The sequence below is a fragment of the Dermacentor silvarum genome, chromosome 4 (genome assembly GCF_013339745.2).
Source record: "Dermacentor silvarum isolate Dsil-2018 chromosome 4, BIME_Dsil_1.4, whole genome shotgun sequence".
In the NCBI taxonomy this organism is placed as follows: domain Eukaryota; kingdom Metazoa; phylum Arthropoda; class Arachnida; order Ixodida; family Ixodidae; genus Dermacentor; species Dermacentor silvarum.
Genome location: NC_051157.2, coordinates 209809890 through 209824993, shown reverse-complemented (window position 1 = coordinate 209824993; position 15104 = coordinate 209809890). Strand labels below are relative to the sequence as shown.

Genomic DNA, 15104 nt, shown 5'->3' with positions numbered 1-15104 from the left:
TACGTGTGCACAGTCAAAGGTCACGCACGGATATCTGCGCTTCGCGACGGTGTGCGACACATATCGAGCTCCACGACAAGCGAAAGTGAACAACTCCAGCAGTGTCGACCATCGCAGTATTTCAAGTAGATGGTTATCAGTGAATCACAGCAATATAAGTAAATTTTTCATACCACTGGCGGTACCTTTTCTTATTTTTTCAGAGTGCTCCGTCTTAATGGATACATTTATAGCAGTGAAATCATGCTGAATGTTTTCAAAACGCTTCCGAATTCTGCATGTAGCTCGTCCAAGCGCTTTTGTGCTTTTTTTAAACCACTGAAGTGTTCTTTAAGCACATCTTGGGACACCACAAAAGGACTGCGATGAAGGGGTGTCATTTTTAGTGTTTGGATTTAAATTAATAACCGGTGATCACTTACTGCTTTCACATGCATTGCCCACTGTAAAAACCCCATATAATATAGTTTGCGGTCGGTTTCATAAACCTGCTCGGAAAGGCTATTTTACTGCTCAGAAATGCATTTTTGGCTGCTCCAAAAGCTGCTCCGAAATGGCATGGCCCAGTAGCATCACTGAGCATGTGTGCAGCTTAATAGGATGAATGCCTACTTAGTGAAGCAGTGCCACTAAGCAAAACCACCTTGCACAGCTTTGGGGGTCACGACCTCTAAATGAAACAGATTTCCTTGTCCCCATCGAGTTTCATTTAAAGGGAGTGTACTGTATAGATGTCAATTACAATTGGGTCTGTCAAATGTTCTTTAGTGACTTCGGATTGTGCGTTTTCCCGGTTAGTACGTTTTCCCAGTTAGTACGTTGTATCTCGCATTCTTTTACAGAACGTATTAGTAAGGTTTTACTGTGTATATTGTTGCACATACCCCTGGAAAACGAAGACCGATGAACATGATTGCGGTCATGAGTGGGAAGAGAGAAAAAGGATCAAGTTGAGTTCTTCAACCAGCTGGCCGCTCTTGAGCTCACCTTCGCGACCTTAAATAAACTGCCCCCTCAGCCGTAAGGTTGATAAATGTTCTCCTTTGCACGTAACAAAGTAGTGGAGGTGCTGGGTAAGCGTTCACAACGGAACCATCACTGCTGCAGCTTCGTCGAAATTGACTTGCCGGCCTCCCACCATCTGCCGTGACAGTCTTCGACATGCCTGAAGAAGGAGCCACTCTGAGGGCAGCGCTTAGCAGTCCACTGCAGTACTACCAAGTTCCACCCACCTTCGGAGGAATAGCAGGAGAAGGGGCCGACGAGGGGCTCAACCACTACAAATGAGTGAGCAAGTCCAACGGGTGGGATGCAACCACTCAGCTCAACAATGTGGGGTTCTCCCTTACCGATACTGCACTCGTGTGGTACGAGAACCACGAGGACGCGCTTACAACGTGGGAAATTTTTGTTGAGGAGCTAAAGGCATGTTGTGGGGACTCAGTTGCCAAAAAGAAGCGTGCTGAGCAGACACTGTCGCAACGGGCGTAGTTACCAGGTGAGACATCTACCACTTATATCAAAGAAGTGTTAAAGCTGTGCAAGGTGGCCAGTGCTTGCACGTTAGAAGAAGAAAAAGTTGGACATTTGCTGAAAGGAGTGGCTGAGGATGTGTATAATTTTCTACTTGGAAAGGAAAGCCTGAGTTCTATGTCCTACGTCATTTGGCATTGCATAACTTTTGAAACGCTCAAGATGCGTCGGATTACGCCAAAGTTTGGTCGGTTTACAAACGTTACGACGGTTGCCAGTGTGGACACGAGCCCTTGCCTCGACCTTCCTTCGACCATCCAACAGATCGTCCGCGAGGAACTTTCCCGCCGTGAAGAGATGTCGCGTTCAACAGCTGACCACCATGGCACGCACATGTCACGTGAGGCTCTGACTGTGCCACATTCGGCCTCTTGGCAACTGATGGTTAGCGCAGCGGCCATAGGGTACAGTGCAGCCCTACAGTCGAGGATGACAACACGCCCTTCGGCTCCACGCTATGACCAACGCGCTAAGCGCACGCCTTCTCAGCACCCGATGCATCGTCGTGACACACGCCATGAACCAATGCACTGCACAAGGGAAGATGATAATATCCAGTTCATCGACGAACAACCAAGGTTTCGACCTCTCCAGTGTTTTACTCTTGCGGTGTCCCTGGTCATATATCGTGCTATGGCCAGGCGGCTCTCGGAGCCTTTACAGCCCTCCAAACGGTCCCACAGTGTCCCGTGGCCAGCACACGTATCATCTGGCGACGAGTATTGACGGAGCAGCTCCCAGAATCGCTCCCCGGCATCTGACAGGAGTTTTACACCCCCACCACAACGTCATGCTCCCCGTTCTCCCTCACTGCTGCGCCGCACCACATTCCATTCGTCACCAGAAAACTAGCTAGCACGGCCGACAGAGGTGAGGTGACTGGAGATGTGCTACCGACAGAAATACCTCCCGTGTTGATGCTTAAAAACAAAGTGCGTGTTTTTGTAGATCATGTACCTGTGATGGCTCTGGTAGACACAGGCGCAACAATTTCGGTCATGAGTGTCTCTTCTAAAGACGTTCTAGTGCGAAGCTTCAAAGTTCTGTGGAGTGAGTGGCGAGCCATTGTGACCTATTGGTGTGTGTAGTGCTAACGTGTTTTTGGGAGGCCATGTTATTACGACAGAGTTTGTAATTATTCCTCAGTCGACCCATGATGTTATTCTCAGCATGGACTTCTTGCGGGAGTGTGGTGCCACTGTTGACTGCCATACAGGGAAGGTATTCATAAGTGGTAGTATTCCGTGAGGACTCCTGGAGAACCCCGTAGATCGCAAAACTACACTGTGTGTTTGTGGCGAAGCGGTCGTACCTTCATCATCTACCGTTTGTGTTCCCGTTGTCTGTTGCAGCGCCGATTCCAACAGCTTCAATGCTACCGTAGAACCGATGCACATTAACTGTGTGAAAAAGAATGTGCTGGTTCCACATTGTGTGGTGTTGATCAAAGCGGACGCGCTGGCTTATGGGCCGTAAACTGTTCTAAGTAGCCCGTGATACTACCAGATGGTTTGAAATTAGCCTTTGTCAGGGAACACACGTCCTTATCGGTAGCTGAACTTACAGATGTGCCGGAAGAACCTGATGTCCACAGTTTGGAAACGGCCCTTTGGTCAATGGTAAGTAAATCTCTTAGCATGAGTGAGCGCCGAACATTACTGGGTGTGCTTTCAAAGCACATTTTTGTATTCAACTTTGTGCAGGACAAAATACCGCCAATCCCCGCGTATCGAACACGCCATACTATCCACACGGGTTCGGCAAATCCTATTAGACAAAAGCCATGTCGCGTTTCACCATCAGAGCGCCAGATTATCAACAAACAAGTGCACGAAATAAGGAAAAAGGGAGCCATACAAGAGTCAGCAAATCCGTGGGCAGCTCCAGTGATCCTTGTTAAAAAGATTAATCTTGGAGATTTTGCGTCGACTATTGCTGATTGAATGCTTTAACAAAAAAGGACGTGTACCTACTCCCACGTATTGATGATGCAATAGACTGCCTCCATTCTGCCTCTTACTTTTCCTCAGTTGACTTTTGATCTGGCTACTGGCAAATTCCAATGCATCCTGAGGACGAGGAAAAGACTGCCTTTGTAGCCTCTGACGGGCTCTTCGAATTTAATCTGTTGCCATTTGGACTGTGCAACGCACCGGCAACTTTCGAGAGATTTATGAACACTATTCTGCGTGGCTTGAAGGGGAACATCTGCATGTGCTACCTCGACAACGTTGTCATCTTTGGCCGCACCTTCAGCGAACAGAACTCGCGTCTGGATATTGTCCTGAACTGCATCGGAAATGCTGGCCTAATTTTAAACTCCAAGAAATGCCACTTTGGAGACCGCGAAACTCTTGTTCTTGGGCACCTCGTCGATAAGAACAGCATCTGCCCTGATCTCCAGAAGACAGCAGCCGTTGAAGTGTTCAGTGCACTGCGCTCTGTCAAGGAACTCTGTAGTTTTCTGGGGCTTTGTTCCTACTTCCGCCGCTTTATTCCTAAATTTGCTGACGTCGCGTATCCGCTGACATGCCTGCTATGAAAGGACATTCCCTTTGAATGGACTCCAGCGTGCAACTCTTCTTTTCTTCAGTTGAAGTTTCTACTGACGTCTTGACCTGTTCTTCAGCACTTCAATCCTTCAGCTCCGACGGAACTCCATATGGATGCCAGTGGCACAGGTATTGGTGCCATCCTAGTTCAACGCTACGGCGATCGTGAACACGTGATCGCATATGCAAGTCGCTCATTAAGTAGGCCCGAGCAGAATTACACTGTCACGAAACAGGAATGCCTTGCGATAGTATTTGAGGTTCAGCAAATATTACCTGTATGGACGCCCCTTCACAGTTGTGACCGACCACCACTCATTGTGTTGGCTTGTAAATCTTCGTGAACCTTGTGGCCCCCTTGCGCGCTGGGCACTCCGACTGCAAGAATAGAGCTTCACCGTCTCTTACAAGAGCGATCGACGACACACTGACGCGGACTGCCTCTCGCGTATGCCACTTAGCACTACAGACTGTGACGCCGACGACTTCGATCACCTTGTGGCTTCTGTGTCACCGAGTTTTCCAGACTTAGACTGTTTCAAAGCCGAACAGCGAAATTACACTAAAATAACACCACTCTTCACCGCTACGACCGCCTCTACTATAGCAAACCATTTCTGTGTACGTGATGGACTCCTGTGTAAGAGGAACTTTTCCAGCACTGGCGCACGTTTTCTCCTAGTGGTGCCGGAGAGCCTTCGCATAGCGATTCTGAGTGCTATGCACGACGACCCTACGTCTGGCCATTTAGGTTCGGCGAGAACGCTCTACTGGATTCAGGAACGCTTTTTTCTCCTGGAATACGGCAGTCTGTTGAGACGTATGTGGCCAGCTGTATGCAGTGTCAGCACCGCAAATGGCCATCTACTGCTCCAGCTGGCAGCGGATCCCACCTCCAAGCATGCCTTTCCAACTAGTGGGCATTGACTTCGTGGGCCCTTTTCCTTCGCGCATAACAATATGACACGGCTTAGATTCCGCCCAGCACCAAAGAATTATACCCCCCCCCCCCTATCCCCTCATTGAAAATTGCCATATACAGTGGAATCTCGTTAATACGATTCTGCATAAGTTTTTCGGGATAATATGTTTCTTTTTCTATTCCCGATATTACGATTTGATTGGATAATACGTTGGATGATACGATTTTCGGATCATAAGCTTTATTTTCAGGTTCCCGTGAAGACCGTATCAATGAGATTCCACTGTACATGGTGCTTCCCAATGACCAAAGTTGGCATAAAGGAGGCTAGTCACTAACAAGCATACCTACTGCAAACCGGGTGAAGTTCCCAATGAATGCTAATTGCATTAGCATCCCAACTGCTTGCATAACATCCCCAGAGGAGTCTTTGAAATGTTAAAGGGGAATGACATGTACTTTACATTGGCACCCATTTCTTTCGTGCAGCCTGGTACAGCGGCCGACAACAGGGGTGACAATTCAGACCCGCTGGTAGCTGGAGCTCAGAGGGATGTTCGGCCGACGCCCCCTTGGGATACACCAGCTGGAGCCCATCCATCGGCACGAACAGCTTGGCTCCTTGCCCTGGGCCTGGCAGCAGTGCTGCTGCTGCTCTTCGCTGGACTCTGTCCTGTAAGCACTGTCGTCTCAAGTGGTCATGTAGTGTTGTCACACTGTCAGTCACTGGGACAGACAGCTAATCAGTCAGTCAGCCCTTGCACTTCAGGAAGGAGAAAGCTTCTTAAAGGGTCACTAAAGAGGACTACAGTTAGACATCAATGTATCGAACAGTTCAGGGATCACGAAATTGTTCGATATAGCTGGAATTCAATATATAAAATAATTTTTAAAAACGTGTCAGTCTTATGCAGGTTAATCAATAAACACGTCATGGCACAGTGAATGCAATAGAATTCCGTTTATTCAACTCCGGGTAATTCAGTCTTGACCCCGCCAGTGCCTATGCATTTCTATGGGCCCAAACATTGATTATTTTGATCCTGAAATTGCCATTTGCTGGATAATTCGAACTTGACCAGTCAGTACGCATGCGCTTGACCTGTGTGGTGACCCCGATAACCCTTTTAGTGGTAGCGTCTGTCTTGGCGGAGCTTAGGGCACAGTGAATGATTTGAATATACAGTAAAACCTCGATAATTCGAAGGTAGCCGGATCGAGAAAATTCTTTGAATTAAGCGGATTTTCGAATTAACTGAAATGATGAAAAAAAGAAAACAAGAAACAACTTGCCGCAAAAATAAATTGCCTTTATTTTCCATCTCCGAGAAAGATTACTTGAAGTAATCACTGATGCGGGATTGCTTGGCGCGGTAGTTCACCGCCCCAAGTGCCACGTTCTCCAGCTGGCTCACAACACGTAGCATATAAATATCACCCCCATTTCACTCAACAAAGTTGCAGACGATGTTCACAGAATCGATAACCGCCGTTAAAGCGGGCGTGCGGGTGTTTGATTCCAAAAATTCAGAGTTTCTGGACGTTCCAGACTTCAAAAATGCACCTTCAGGATTCTCATTGAGCTAATGCATTTTTGTAACCAATTTTTCGGACGAATTGAGACCCCAAAGTTCGATTTTCCGGCCTAAATCGATCATTCCGAGCCACACTACCCAATCTTGGAGGCTGTAGAGCTGGCCACTGGAAGCCAAGCCAGTGGAAAATCCAACATAGCGGCTTGGGAGGCACACGCTATCAATAGAGAGTGCGGGCCATCCTCAGTCTTGAAGGCTATGCCCGCTCTTCCTTGGCTGACAAAACACTTCAGTGAACGGCACTTTTTCTTTTTTTCTTTTTGCGGTCAGCCTATCGTCATAATCATTTATTGTGGGATCTGCTTTTGTTTTCTACAGTTTCGGTTGCTATTTTGAACGTGGTGTGTGTACACTGAGCAGGTGTCTCAGTGATCGGCACCACCTTCTGTGCTTTTGCGAAAACGAAGTGGTGCAAAGCTCGTTTCTTCGATCTCCATGGTGAACTGTTGGTGGACATCGCCAACTCGCTGACGCTCGTGTTGATTGTACATGGAGACAGCGTCACTCTTGCACAAATCCAAGCAAGTCTGATCCCCTCCAAGCGTAGTATGAGGCAGGGCAGTATTAGAGATTTTTTTAAGCTGCACTAAGCGGCTTAATAATTTTTTTTTTTTGGCCGAATATAAACCCAAGCTGCCAAGCTCGAAAGCTGCTTCCTTCGCTAACCGTTTGAGCGCAGAGGCGGTATGCTCGCCCTGCCACTGCTACTACGCTAATAAACAGTCGTTATGTTTCATGTTGGGATGCGTCCTTCCATCGACACGGCATTCCACATCTGGTGACCCGGAAACCGAACAAACCGCACCGCCATGGCCGAACCAGAAGTCCTCACCGCTCTTCGTCAGCAAGTGCAACAACTTCAACAGCAACAGCAGCATTCTCGCAACTCCTCCACAACCGAGGCCGTGCCTGCCGGCTCCGCTGAGGATGTCACAACCCCTACCGAAGACATCCTGCACGCTGCCTCATATGACACCTGGCATGTCGCCAACAAGCTTCCGCCGTTTTGGGTGGACTAGCCCGAGGTCTGGTTCGCCCAGGTCGAGGCCCAGTTCTCCCTGGCGCGCATCACGCAAGACCGGACCCGCTACGATTCCGTCGTCGCCCACCTGGACGCACTTATGCCAACGAGGTCCGGGATATCCTTGCCAACCCACCAACGGCCAACCTCTATGAACACCTGAAGACTGCACTTATCCGCCGCCTGTCGCTCTCAGAAGAACAGATGATGTGACTTCAGTCTGCAGACCTTGCTGAGCGCAAACCTTCGCAGCTCCTGCGCCACATGCGTGCGCTCGCGGGCAGCATGCAAGTCCAGGATTCTTTCCTGCGAGCGCTTTGGCTCCAACGACTCCCGCTGCACGTCCAGGCAATTCTGCAAGCTCAGGTTAGGCTACCTCTCAACGAACTTACGGAGATTGCTGATGGCGTCATTGAGGCCTCCTTGCCACAGTTGTTGCCCACCATTCAGGCTGTCGCCGCACCGCTGAACACCACAGAGCTTGCGCGCCGTATCGACGACATCGATCGACAGCTCACCTCCATTCAACAACGCCTGGGTGAACGTCTTCCGATGCAACGGCGCCGCCACTTGCAAAGCCACGACCTTAACACCACTTCGTTGCGGCAACCTGATAACAACGGCCCGTGTTACTACCACCGACGCTTCGGGGACAGAGCCTGGCAATGTCGACCACCCTGTTCCGTGGGACATGCGGAAAACGCCAACGGCAGCTTGTAGAGACGGCCGCAAGCTGCCAACCCGGAGGCCGTCGCATCTTCGTCACCGACCAAACCACGAAGCAGCGGTTCCTTGTCGACAGCGGTTCCGACATTTGCTGCTACCTGCGATCCCATCTTCAAGGTCCTCGTCCGCCTACGTCTTTCGAGCTCAGTGCGGCAAACCGCTCCACAATCAAGACGTATGACTCGCTCCGCCTGCACATCCAGCTCAGAAACTTATGCGATGACCTTCACTGGAACTTTGTCATCGCCGACGTCGCCGAGCCAATCATTGGCTCAGACTTTTCTGGCCCACTACCACCTCCTTCCGGACTGCCGCAACCACCTCCTCATCGACGCTACAGCGGGACACTCCACACCAGGCCAGCGAATGACCCCAAAACAGCCAAGCATCAAGGTACTCATTGTTGACAATCATTCGCCGTACGACGCCATCCTCGCTGAATTTCCCGGATTGACATGCCCGAGCGGACTGCCATGCAAAGTGCAGCACACCACCATGCACTACATCCGGACCACTTCAGGCCCCCAGGTTTTCTGCCGCACCCGTTGCCTTGTCCCGGATTGCATTCACATAGCCAAAGCAGAGTTCGAGGCCATGCTTCGTGAAGGAATCGCCCGCCGCTCTGACAGTCCATGGGCCTCGCCACTCCACCTTGTGCAGAAGAAGACCGAAGGCTGGCGGCCCTGTGGGGACTACCGTGCCCTCAACGCGCGCACCATCCCGGACAGGTACCCCGTCTACCACATACAGGACTTCGCCCATCGCATTCATGGTTGCCACGTGTTCTCCGTGCTAGACTTGGTGAAGGCCTACACACAGATACCCGTCAATCCAGATGACGTCCCAAAAACGGCAATCATTACTCCCTTTGGCTTGTTTGAGTTTCCCTTCATGAACTTCGGCCTGAGAAACGCTGGACAAACCTTTCAGCGCTTCTTCGACAATGTCGTCCGTGGCCTTGACTTCTGCTTCGTTTACCCGGAGGACATACTTGTATTTTCCCGCGATGCCGAAGAGCACCACAGACACCTTCGTCTGCTATTCCAATGCCTCGATGACCACGGTCTACTCGTCAATATCCAAAAAAGCACGCTAGGCACATCTGTCGTCCACTTCCTCGGCCACGAAGTTTCATCTGAGGGGACTCTGCCCTTGCCCCAACGCATCTCGGACCTGCAAAATTACCCTCAATCCACCACCGCTAAAGACGTTCGCCGTTTCCTCGGCATGCTGAACTTTTACAGGCATTTCTTGCCACATGCAGCCGACTACCAGGCTCCCCTCCATGATGCTTTGGCTGGCCTACGAGGAAACCAACCCGTCACGTGGACACCGACGTTAGCGAAAACTTTCGAAGAATGCAAAGCCGCCCTCTGCACTGCCACGCTTCTCACCCATCCCGTGCCAGACGCTCCCTTGGGACTCTTAACGCACGCATTTAGCTTCGCCATCGGCGCCGCCCTCATGCAACGCGTGGACAACACCTGGCATCCCTTGGCGTTCTTCTCCAAGAAACTTGCAGCTCGGAAAACGACCCCTTCAACCGCCAGTTCCACTGACGAAATCACGACCATCGCCCCGACAAGTTTGTCAGCCTACTACAGAGAACTTCTAGCGATATACGAAGCAGTGCAACACTTGAGCCTCCGCTTCCGCAATTTCTGCTTCCGGGGCTTCCGGTTCCGGTTTTGTCACATCCGGGATTTCCGGTTCCAGAATTTTTGCTTCTTGCACGCTCGCACTTCCGCACAGCAGTGACGTCGCTTCTGCTTAAAACCAGAAGCTGTGTTACGTAGTTTCCGCTTCACACCGGAAACTGAGGCTTCGAGCGAGGGAGGAGGGTAGGTTGGCGGTACTAACCTGGTCGGCGAAACGTGTATGGAGGGGCTTTAGGCACACCCAACTGTAGTGCTTGCAGTTAAATTTTTGTAGTGGAATACCTATTCAATGAAAAATTTAGATTTTTTCGGAGATAGTGCCTAATAGACGGCAATACATTTTGTAAATCTCATAATTTTCGTAACATTTTTTTCTTAGTAGATACAAGCGTGCCTTTACAAACTTTGTTCAATTTTATCGCACAATCTTGATTTTAACAATTTATATCTTTTTATTACGTATGTCTCGTTATAAAGCTTTTATGCGTGAAAGTGCTTTCATTTTGCTTTCTGTTTGGGTATTCTTGAACTAACGGTCGGTCCAAAAGGCTGGTGCCTAATAAACGCCTTTACAAGTGGCGGAGAGTGCTTCTGCCTACAGCGTGAATCCTGGAGCTTCGATGCCATACCCTTCGCTCAACCATGCCAGAAGACGCATCCCAGCAAGTGCCACCTACCCCATCCCAGCAAGCGCCTCCTCAGTCTGTCATGTGCTCTGGTGTGCCTCGCCACAGGGACCCTGCCATCTTCAGCGGTGCGGACGAAACCGACGTGGAGGATTGGCTGACAACGTATGAGAGGGTAAGCGGTCACAACAAATGGGACGACCCCGCAAAGCTAAGCAATGTTATCTTCTATCTCGCGGGTGTCGCCAGTCTCTGGTACAGCAACCATGAGACCGATTTTCCGACGTGGTCCTCGTGCAAGACTTCTTTGGTGGCAGTTTTTGGTCGCCCTGCGGTGCGCAAGCTGCGAGCGGAATTGCGTTTGCGAGAACGTGCACAGCAGCCGGGTGAATCATTTACCAGCTACATCGAAGATGTTCTGGACTTGTGCAGACGAGTCAACGCGACTATGTCGGAATCCGACAAAATAAGAAATGTCATGAAAGGGATTGAAGACGATGCGTTCAACATGCTGCTTGCGAAGAATCCTCAGTCCGTGACCGACATCGTCACTCTCTGCCAAAGCTACGAGGAGCTACGAAGGCAGCGCTCCTTGACACATCGCCCTTCATCGCGTAATGGACACATTGCTGGTTTGGCCACCATCTCCGACCAGACAACACTGCTGACAGAAGTGAAGGCGTTTGTTTGAGAGGAAGTTGCACGCCAGCTCACCTTGCTAACCTTCGCTCAGCCACCGCATGTGCAACAGCCCGCATCGAATGATATGCCCACGCTCCGTCGCGTGATCGAGCAGGAAATCGCCGAGGTCCTGCCAGACCAGCATCAACATCGTCCTGCAGCCACTCCACTAAACTACACTGAATTCGTCACGAGATCTCAACCACTCTCTCCGAGTGTGCCTCTGTTATGGCGACGTTGCGGCTAGGCCCCGACCGCAGCCCGCCATGCCGTCTTACAAGGCATCTGCCCTGTACAACGCGACCTCTTACATGGATGGGACCTGCCCCAGCAAACCGATGGCGTACTTCCGACAACCGGCCGATATGCTTTGCGTGCGGCTATGCCGGTCATGTCGCTCGTTATTGTAATCGCGCTCAGCCGCCTAGCGCTGCATCAGCCATGGCAAGCCAGTTCAACCGTCTATATTACAAACCCCATTCGGCTATGTCACTGACTTTGCGCCCAACGCCAACTACCCGCCGTTCACCGTCTCCACGCCGTCGCTCAGTGTCGCCGATGCGGCCCCATCCCGTAACTCGGGACGAGGAAAACTAATCGTCGCAGTCCAAGAGGCAAGGGCTGCAGCGCCGTCGAAACGTGAAAGTCCTCAATGCAGTCCTTCAAATGTGATCGAAGTGTTTGTTGACAGTGTTCGTGCATCTGCACTCGTGGACACTGGAGCCGCCGTATGTGTTATGGACCCTAAGCTTTGCCGCCTACTTCGGAAAGTCACGACACCCCTTTCTGGACTGTCCCTCCGCACAGCCAGTGCTCAGCATATCCACCCCTTAGCGGCTTGCACTGCTCGTGTTGTTATTGACGACGTTCTGTACGCCATCGAATTCATAATCCTCACCTCGTGTTCTCACGACGTTATTCTCGGCTGGGATTTCCTCTCGCGCCACTATGCCGTTATCAATTGCGCACGGGCCGAGATGGAACTCTCGCCACTATTAGACTTGCCGATCACCGACAATACTTCCCTGTCGAGCAAGCTAATTGTCCACGATGACCCCCACGTTCCTCCCCGCGCGTCAACAGTCGTGCCCATGTACTGCAGCGGAATCTCAGACGCTGTTGCGCTGCTGTCTCCATCTGACCGCTTCCTTACTCGGACAGGCCTGCTGCTACCTTTTGCGACAGTGGACATCAAGCAGGGCTACAGCACCATTTTCGTTTGCAACCCGTTCCCATGCCCTGTCATGCTGCTCCGAGGGGAATGTCTAGGCAATGTCGAAGCGATTGAAGACGTGCAAGTTATGGACGTGCCCGATGAAAATTACTGCGCTAGTTCTAGTGCGCTCACCGCTATTTCTGCCTGTGAGGGACCGTCCAGTGATGTGTTTGATTCTTCTATTGCCGATGACCTTACGCCGGTCCAGCGCTCTCAAATTGTGTGCCTCTTGGAAGAATTTCGTTCTTCTTTCGATGTCGGGCAATCTTCCCTAGGCCGGACATAAACTGTTACTCACCGCATCAACACTGGCTCGCAACCGCCATTGCGGCAATGCTCGTATCGTGTATCTCCTGCAGAGCGTCATGTAATCAACGAACATGCTTCGCTGCGAGGTGATATGACCTTCTAACAGTCCATGGGCATCCCCTGTGGTCCTCGTTACGAAGAAAGATGGTTCTGTGCGGTTCTGTGTCGACTACCGGCTCCTAAACAAGATCACACACAAGGACGTCTACCCTCTCCTGCGCATAGACGACGCCATTGACAGTCTGCAAGGCGCAGAATTATTTTCATCATTAGATCTGCGCTCAGGGTATTGGCAAGTACCCATGGCTGATGCCGATCGGCCAAAGACAGCTTTTGTAACACCCGACGGCTTATACGAATTTAACGTAACGCCTTTTGGGCTTTGTAATGCGCCCGCAACTTTTGAGCGCATGATGGACACCGTTCTGCGTGGCTTGAAGTGGCACACATGCTTGTGCTACCTTGATGACGTTATTTTTGCGCCGGACTTCACAACGCACCTTCAACGCCTACGATGTGTTTTGACGTGCTTAACAAACGCAGGCCTACAACTAAACCTCAAGAAGTGCCGATTTGCAGCTCGGCAGCTGACGATCCTCGGTTACGTCGTATCCAAGGATGGGATTCTCCCCGATACAGCCAAGCTTCGGGCCATCGCCGAATTCCCTAAGCCAACATCCGTCAACGAATTGCGCAGCCTCCCACAGCCGAGGCTGCGGGTTCGATTCCCACCGCCGCCGGGCACCCACTGGTTCAAAGGGGTACAAGCGTACCCCGGCCTGGCGTTCGGCTTCCTTCAGGGGTGATACGCTTGGGAAAGGAGCCTGCGCCCTGCATTCCCGTCGAAACCAACGTGAGCACGGAAATAAAGTGATGTCTGTGGCGCTCCCATGGCGGCCATTTCCCATGCCGCACCCCAAGCACCTATTGAGGTGGGGACGCCTTCGGGTTGAGGTCAAACACCCCTTTCCAAGCGTTGAGGTCCCATAATGGCCGAGTACCAGGCCGGGAGCGCGCTTGTACCTATTTTACCAGTAGGTACCCGGCGGCAGCACTTGCCTCCCACAGCCGCGGCGGATGCTCGTCCACAAGGCCGTCTGTGGTTGGACAAGAGGCGCCCAGAGACAAGAGCTGAAATCTCTATTGGGCCCTCTTTCGAGATGTGGACCCCATGACAGCCAAGCACCAGGCCAGGGGACATCTCTACCCATTAGAAAAACCGGTGGGTTCCCGGCGGCACCGGGATTTGAGCTCGGTACCTCCCGCATACGAGGCGGATGCTCTACCGCTAGGCCATCGCTGCGGTTCAAGTAGTATTGGCCCGCCAAACAGTATCCCCCCGACCTTACACGGTTCAGTCAGGGCCGGGCTCCCTTCCCAGGACCTTCACCCATACAAGGGTGCAGCCCGGCATGTCGACCTACCGAGCCACATCCAAGGGCCGGGTCGCTAGCCAGAGCTGTACGTCCTGTACCCATTCACGTTGGGTCATCGTCGGACCGAAGTCCTCCCAGCGAGCGTGACGGCCCACCCTACTACTGTCACCTCGTTGGTCATGTTGTGGGCAACCCACGTACTCGAGTTGGCGGGGGCGTAACTCCCCGAATGCCCCCCGTGAAGGACACCTCTGCCGGGCGCCGTAGCGTCCTCGAGCTTGGTGATTCCCTTGTCCACCAGGCCTCTGGCTGGGAAGCCATCTCTCCCCTCATCTTTAAAGTGGTTGGGTTGACCACCGGCCCTTCCCAGAGGGCCTACCGCATCAGTGACAGGAGGCCTGAGTCCTGTCATCAGGAAACTCCCGAAAGTCACCTTACGGTACTACTCCCAAACCCGAAGGCTTGGTTTCGCTTCCTCGCCCTCTTAGCCACTGAAAAGTGTTGCCCGCGGCGTCCCACGTGGAGGGGGGGCGAGGTTCGACACAGGCAGCGCTTCCTTGATCGAGATCACCGGCTTGGATTACCCGAGAGTGCCACCTCTCGCAGTGAATTCACCTGTGACGTGTGTGGATCTCCTGCACCAGACCAAGCATCTGCAATGCAGCCCATCAAGGTGAATAACCAGGACGACGGCCGCGAAGCAAATCGCAACATGCCGCGAGCCCCATCCTGGCGAACGGGTGGAGATCCACCTGTGACTGGACCAACCACCCGGGCTCCGCTTGGATTACAGGAGCACGCTTCTCCCGCCCGTAGCGTGGAAGTACCAGCCACAGCGCCGCAATCTCTATCAGCACAAGGTTCGACCAGATCGACGGTACCAATTGAA

The 15104-nt window shown here is 51.8% G+C and overlaps 1 protein-coding gene across 1 annotated transcript in view; it reads left to right on the top strand.

Annotated features, from left to right (window-relative positions):
• LOC119450919 (receptor-type tyrosine-protein phosphatase R) overlaps positions 1-15104 on the top strand; it is a 126351-nt gene that overhangs the window by 39330 nt on the left and 71917 nt on the right. The window contains exon 3 of the mRNA XM_037714388.2: positions 5497-5682. Within this exon, the coding sequence (XP_037570316.1) occupies positions 5497-5682 (186 nt within the window). The remainder of the gene's footprint in view (positions 1-5496; positions 5683-15104) is intronic.